General features: G+C 48.3%; 1 protein-coding gene across 6 annotated transcripts in view; it reads left to right on the top strand.

The window, feature by feature from the left end:
* The first annotated feature begins 419 nt into the window (after positions 1–419).
* The window catches only part of LOC102454356 (POZ-, AT hook-, and zinc finger-containing protein 1-like), a 29,946-nt gene continuing 22,999 nt past the window's right edge, over positions 420–7,366 (top strand). For 2 of the 6 annotated variants that reach the window (XM_075897834.2, XM_075897836.2), the window contains exons 1-2: positions 420–2,234; positions 5,328–5,391. In XM_075897834.2, the coding sequence (XP_075753949.2) occupies positions 979–2,234; positions 5,328–5,391 (1,320 nt within the window). In that variant the 5' untranslated portion in view covers positions 420–978. The remainder of the gene's footprint in view (positions 2,235–5,327; positions 5,392–7,366) is intronic. The other 4 variants (XM_075897831.2, XM_075897830.2, XM_075897835.2 and 1 more) reach the window with 3 other exon arrangements.

Raw genomic sequence — 7,366 nt, 5'->3', positions numbered from 1 at the left:
TTTCTCCCCGCCCCCAATCTTTGTGCTCAGTTTTCCTGGCCAGGGGGGTGCAGTGAAGATTTAAATGCGCACGGGAGAGTTGGTCTCCCTGTAGCCCCTGGCCCCTTTAGGATCAGCTTTCCTAAGGCGGGGGGGGGGAAACCGCTGCTCCCCCCACGGTCTCTCCTACAGGGTCGGGTCGAACCACAACCTCGTTATTTGGGGGAGGAGATGAGAGTGCAGTCCCCTCCCCCATGTACTCGGGCGGGGGCCTTGCTCTTCGTTCGGCATTGGCGGATCTGTGCTAGGGAGGGGGGAGACTGCAGCCCCTGCGGGCGGGGTGGGGGCTGGCCTGCTGGCTCTGGCTGCTCTTACATTGGCGGATACGGGGGGAAGAGGGACAGGAAGCGGGAGCCCGAGTGACGGGAGAGGGGGGGTCTATTAAAAGGGTGGGGGGCGTTAGAGCCCCAGAAGAGAAGAAAAGTTTGCGGCGCTTCTGGTGCGGGTGCAGCGAGGCGGGCAGGGCCGGCGCTTAGTCGGGGAGCAGCAGCGGGGGGCTCCACTGGATTTTTGTCGGGGGTGGGGTGGTTTCGCCCCCCTTCTCCTCCCCCCAGGGGTGAAAGTGCAAGAGGAAGTGTAGCCGCTGCCATCTTTCCTCCTCTCCAAATACACAGGGAGGGACAGACGGACGGAGCCGGCAGCCCCCTCCCGCCCTGCCTGCTACAGCCGCACGCTCCTGCCTGCTGCGGCCTCCGCGGCTGCCGGGCGGAGCTCGACCCGCCTCAGCTGCTGCTGTTTCAGCTCCGAGCTGCGCGCGCGCTCCTTCGCCGCCTCAGCCTTTTGCTCCCCCCCAATCCATCCCGTCGCGCTTTGCAAGCAGCGCGCGCCACCGCCGGGCCCGGACAGCCACGGGGAGGGAGTGGGGGGAGGCGTTGCGAACGCCGCCAGGCAGCCTAAGAGCGAGCGCCGCCTGCAGGCCACCGGGGGCAGCACAGCCCCATGGAGCGTGTGAATGAGGCTGCTGCCTGCGGGCCGTCGTCGGGCTGCTACACCTACCAAGTGAGCCGGCACAGCGCCGACATGCTGCACAACCTCAACCAGCAGCGGAAGAACGGCGGCCGCTTCTGCGATGTGCTGCTGCGGGTGGGCGATGAGAGGTTCCCTGCGCACCGGGCCGTGCTGGCCGCCTGCAGCGAGTACTTCGAGTCAGTGTTCACCGTGCAGCTGGGTGAGGGGGCTGGTGGTGCGGAAGGGGGCAGTTCAGAGGACGGGACTGGCAGTGGGGCAGCCGTGGTGGGGCGGGAGCTGGAGATGCACACCATCAGCTCCAAGGTCTTCAGGGACATCCTGGATTTTGCCTACACCTCACGCATTGTGGTGCGGCTGGAGAGCTTTCCCGAGCTCATGACGGCCGCCAAGTTCCTGCTCATGCGCTCTGTCATCGACATCTGCCAGGAGGTCATCAAGCAGTCCAACGTGCAGATCCTGGTGCCCCCTGTGCGCCCTGACATCATGCTTTTCCGCCCCAGCACTGCCGACCTGGGCTTATCCCTCGATACAACCAGTGGGGCCAGCCTGCCACCCAATGGCAATGGCATTGCTGGTATGCCCGAAGACGAGGCCACACAGGTTGCCCTCACCACCACCCAGTCCTCCTTGCCCATCCTGCAGGGCATGGACCACCTGCCCATGGTGGCAGGACCGTTGTCGCCACCTCCGCTGGCCTCGTCTTTCCAGAACATGGGGACCAGTGCCCCCACTTTGGGCACCAAAAGGGGCCGGGGACGTCCTCGCAAAGCAAATCTTTTAGACTCCATGATGTTTGGTACCCCCGGGGGCCTGCGAGAGGCCGGCATCCTTCCTTGTGGTCTCTGTGGGAAAGTGTTCACAGATGCTAATCGCCTACGGCAGCATGAGGCTCAGCATGGGGTGACCAGCTTACAGTTGGGTTACATAGACATCCCACCACCAAGACTTGGTGAAAATGGGGTGCATGGTCAGGACAGTCCTGATGCCCCCCGAAAGAGGAGCAGGATAAGGAAGCAGGTGGCCTGTGAGATCTGTGGCAAGATTTTTCGGGACGTGTACCACCTGAACCGGCACAAGCTGTCACACTCCGGCGAGAAGCCGTATTCTTGTCCAGTGTGTGGGCTGCGGTTCAAGCGGAAAGATAGGATGTCCTATCACGTTCGGTCTCATGATGGCTCTGTGGGAAAGCCCTACATTTGCCAGAGCTGCGGAAAAGGTTTCTCCAGGTAAAAGGATGTTGATGTGAATCATAAATGGAAAAGACCTAGAGGGTTATCTAACCCATCTCTTGAGGACCAGTGTAGAATCATCCATATGCTGCTAGTTTTAAATATCCCAAGTGATGGAGCTTTCATCGCTTCCCTTGGGAAACTGTTTTGCAGCCTTGTGGAAGGGTTAACTATTAAGTCATAAGGGGAGTTGGATCAGTCTTGGGTAACATTCCCAGTTTTGTCATAGACTTGGTGTGTAATGGTGGGCAAGTGATTCATCTGTGAATTGAAATAATTGGGTACCTGAGAGAGGTGTTCTGTGGATTAATTATGAGCTGTGAAGTGGTTTGAAGCCCTCTACTGCAAGTTGCTATTGAAGTGCAAAGTATTAATAGATCTTAAAATGACTTGTAGACTGTTCATCAGTAAAGTTTTCCTGTCTTAACTTCACTCCATTTGTCCTACTGTGTGAAGAAGTGGTATTTCAGAGTCTGCAGCTACAGCTATCTCTTTAGTACATGGTCTTTGTGTTTACAGTCTCCTGAAGGGTATCCTGTTTCTAACCTGCAGCATACATAAGATCTGTATGTTTAATGTGGCTGATATTTGTTGTCACTTAAGTGAACTCCCACAAACAATTGGATCTTAGACACAAGCCATATTAAGGCAGTATCAATGTTTTGTTTTGAGTTCAGGAATGAGTTTGAAACTTGGGTCTTTCACAAATTCAATGCCCAAATTGAGGAGAGGGTAGATAAGGGAATAGTCAACACCAGCCTTCCTGTTTCAACAATATCCCTAGCTAATGGATCTGATCTTTTTGGTTTGCCCTGGTTGGTGAGAGAGAGCTGAGATGATAGCCAGAAAGCAGTGAAAATCTGCTTTGGATAAAGGTACCCCAGGAATATAAACATAAAAACCTTTGTCCCTGCTGAATCTGCTCTTGTCATAAGGACAGGGGTTTTTTGCTATACAAACAAACTCTATGACAAAAAGGAACTCTCCAATAATGGGCAAGTTCAGGGATGTTCTAAGACAACAGATTTCAAGGTGATGCTGTTTCTGTATCAAGTTTAATCACCATGAGGAGTTAAAGGCACTTTTGAGTCCTGTACCTGCACATGAGATCCCCTGCCAGTTTTTATTTTCCAAACGCACTTAAAAAAAGAAGAGAATCTCCCTGTTGTTGCTATGCTGAAAGACTTTCATGCATAATATAAAGTAACTGATTCTCTGAGGTCCTGAAAATTCAGTGCTCCCATTGAGTTCAGAAAGCCAGGGTCTAATGTTAAAAAGGAAACAGTGAAAATGTCTATATGCCTTCATAAAATAAAAATCTGAAAAAAGAGGATCTTACTTTTCCTCTAGTCTTCTAGTTTTAGTAATCTTAAGTGTTATACCAAGGTGGGTAAACAAATCAGACAGAAGTGTGATGTTTAATTTTACAGTACACCTTTAGTTCAGGGGTGATCAAAGGGCCCTCTGTGGGCTGGATCCGGCCCGTGGCCGCCCTGCCACTCCCCCATCCCCAGACCAATCAGGACCTGGGGGTGGGGGAGCGCGCGAAGTCTCCTCGCCCCTGCAAGAGTGTGCGGTGGCTAGAGACACACACCGGCTGTTTTAAAACCGCTGGCATTTATCTCTAGGGGCCGCACACCTTTGGTGGGGGGGCAGGGGGAAGCTTTGCACGCTACCCGTCCCCAGGCCAATCGGCCTGGGGACAGGGAGCGCGCGAAGTCTCTCGTGACCTGTCCCTGCCCTGCCCTGCCCTGCCCTGCCAGGGGCATGCAGCGGCTAGAGAGACGTACCGGCTGTTTTAAAACAACCTGCGTGTGTCTCTAGCCGCTGTATGCTCTTGCAGGGGTGAGGAGACTTTGCGTGCTCCCCAGGCCCTGATTGGGCAGGGGGAGCACACGAGGTCTTATTCCGCTGGGCGCCTAGAGGGAACCGACAGCTGTCTTTAAAACAGCTGGCATTTCTCTCCAGGGGGCGGGGGAGGGAGGGGGAAGACTTCTTGCACTCCCCCACCCCAGGCCAATCAGGGTAGGGGGAGAAGCACAAGAAGTCTCCTGGCTGGCCCCGCCCCTTCCGCCTGAGGCCCCTCTTTTAAAAATCATTGACCACCCCTGCTTTAGTTCAAGGATTGGTTCAAGGGGCATCCCTGAAGTTCATAGGTATGTACTAAGAATTTAAACCTCTGACTGGTCTTTCCAGTTAAACAGTCCCAGCCCACCTGCCCAAGCATCAGGTTTAACAGCTTAACTGTGGCGTTAACTCTGTCTTCTGTCTCCAGAGAATGAATTCCACCCAGCTCTCTCTGGCTGGCTGAAAGTTGGGGGAGGAAAGGAGGAGAATTAGTTTCCGAGCAGCTTTGGTCTCATACAACGAAAAGCTTTCTTCTTACCCGGAGGAACACCCACTAGGAAAATCGTTAGCTATTCAGGCTTCCCTCCTTCAAAACATGCTTTACAAATTTTGGGGACTGGACTAACTTCTTTCAATAATAATTTGCTTTTCCGTAGCATCTTCTGTCTGAGGCCCTCAAAGTATTTTACAAACATAAATTATGCATCACAGCATAGTTGTAAGGGAGGACAATATTTTTCCATACTATATATGAGGAAATTGAGACACAAAAGTAGAACTTAATGCCAAATTTTTCATACTAGGGCACCTAAAGTTGGATTCCTAAATCCTTATTTGGACACCTAAATCAAGGTGTCCTGACTTTAAAACACTCAGCACTTCACACACTGAGGTCAATGATTTTGGTGTCCAGATATGAATTTAGAAGTCCAACTGTAGGCATCCCCGTGTGAAAATTTTGATCTAAATTTTCTGACTTTCTTGATTAGAAAACAGTATTTCCTTGCCGAGGGATGGCAGAATATCAGAGTAGAGCTCTAACTGTTTCTGATCTTTGTCTACTGAAGTAAAATATAATGGGTTGCTTGAATAACCTGGAGTCCAGATACACCAGAGAGAACTCTTCTTGGAGCAGATGCAACAGTAGCATCTAATTTTAATGTTTGTTTTGAAGTGTGTGTGTGTGTGTGTGTGTGTGTGTGTATACATATACATATATAAATACATATATATTTTTTTAAGGCCAGATCACTTGAATGGGCACATCAAACAAGTGCACACGTCAGAGAGACCTCATAAGTGTCAGGTAGGAGCAGGGGTATAAAAGAGGGTTAATATCTTTTTATTTTAAAAATGGGCAATGAATGTACGTGTGCGCGAAGAAAGATCAAACATTGATAGAAATATTATGTATATTATGAACTGAGATAAATATGTAACTAATTATGTTAAAAAAACTGACAGCTGCTTTACAGTCTTCTCTCTACCCTCCCCCCACTACTCCCTGTTGTCATCTCCTGCTACTCTGGTCCTGCCTCCCCTCCCCCTCTACCAGATGTTCTTTTTTGCTGCTCTATCCCAGTCCCCACCCTGGAAATCTTACCCCGCTGTTTTGTCCCTGGATGTCTCAAATGATGTCCTTTTTCTCTTCTGTAGTTGTGGCCACTAACACGAGACTCAAATTCTGACTTCAATTTTTTAATATAATTTCAAATACAATTGTTTAGCTTCACTTGCTGTGAAGCTCTTTGTATCACATAGCTTTCAGAACATTGCACTGAGCAAAACTTGAAGCTTTTTTCAGCAAGTATATGAGTGATACCAGCACAGTATCCTTTGAAATGCAGTTTAATATCAGCTTATATAGTTCTTTACAGTTAAACAATAAGTCGTTGGTTAAGGTTTAAAAAAAAACCAAATCAAGATTAACCTTTTATAATCCATTTGTGAAGCGGGTGGGAGAGTGTTTTGCTCAGATGCCTGTTAACCAGTTTCCATTACAAGACCCTGTCTTCACACACTTGTAACTTTCAGAAATATATATCTCTTGGGCTAAAATTTTCATGTTTGGTCTCTGAAGGAAGGTGCGGGGGCCACTTGGCAGCTCCAGCCCAGTGGGCTGGAACGGTCCTACTGCTTGTCCCCATTTAATCAGGTAACCAGTTAAACTTAACATTTAATCAGTTAACTAATTAAACAGGATTTTACATCCCTAACATACAGACATATGCACTAAGCCTACAATGCTGGTAGAAACTCATCAGTCTTTGACCAGCTGGTGTGAAGCTTACAGAAAATGTGCAATTGACTAATAACACTGATAAGCACTAATTGTCCTTTGCTAACTGGTAACTGTTAGGAAACAAATGTTCTTTAGTATTAAATGTTAACAACTAAATTCATGTGAATTTAAGGGTGCATTGAGCACTCAAAAGTCAAGACATGAAAGTTAAGGTTTGACAAACGATCTTAACTCTACCCTTTACACATATGGATTACATGAGCACAGTTTCTTAGAATAATCTCCTTTCTCTAGAATTGTAGAAAGTGCAGCGAGGTATTGTATAATAAAATGGCATAATTAATTGTTATTAGGATGATGACAGAGTTATGGTAGCGAATTAAACAGTAGCTTATGCTTGACTTTTGACTGCTTAATTGTTCATAATTAATGTTGCCATAATAAAGTGTACAAGATTTTGCTGAAGACCTCACACCCACACAGATACACACCACAGAAAGGATACTTTCATTCTGGAAAAGTGCTCTAAATTTGTTTCAGATCTGAAATATATACAAATGTGGCTTTCAGTCTAGTTATCTCCTGAGCAATGACTTTCCCTTCCATAGAGAATTATCTTTCTTAGTCACCAACTTTGGGCACTGAGGAACAGAATAGCTCAATATTGACATGTTATTTCTCCATATCCCACCACCATTTTTCCTTGTTTTGTCTTAGAAATCAGTGAAGCTGTTTTAGGGTGTGTCTAGACTACAGGGTTTTGTCGACAAAAGTGGACTTTTGTCGACAAAACTATACCTGCGTCTACACTGCCGCTGAGTTCTGTCGACATAACATCAACAGAACTCAGCAGTTTTGTCGACGGCTGTAAACCTCATTCTACAAGGAATAACGCCTTTTGTCGACAGAGTTCTGTCGAGAGAAGGCGTTATTGCATCTACACTGTCCTTTGCGTCTACACTGTCATGTTGCTTTGTCGACATAAGCCCTTTTCTGGAGGATTTCTTATTCCTACTTTCAAGTAGGAATAAGAAATCCT

This window comes from Pelodiscus sinensis, chromosome W (assembly GCF_052426305.1).
Source record: "Pelodiscus sinensis isolate ZL-2025 chromosome W, ASM5242630v1, whole genome shotgun sequence".
NCBI classification, from domain to species: domain Eukaryota; kingdom Metazoa; phylum Chordata; order Testudines; family Trionychidae; genus Pelodiscus; species Pelodiscus sinensis.
Note: the sequence above shows the minus strand (reverse complement) of the source record. Positions and strands in the feature narration are given on the sequence as shown.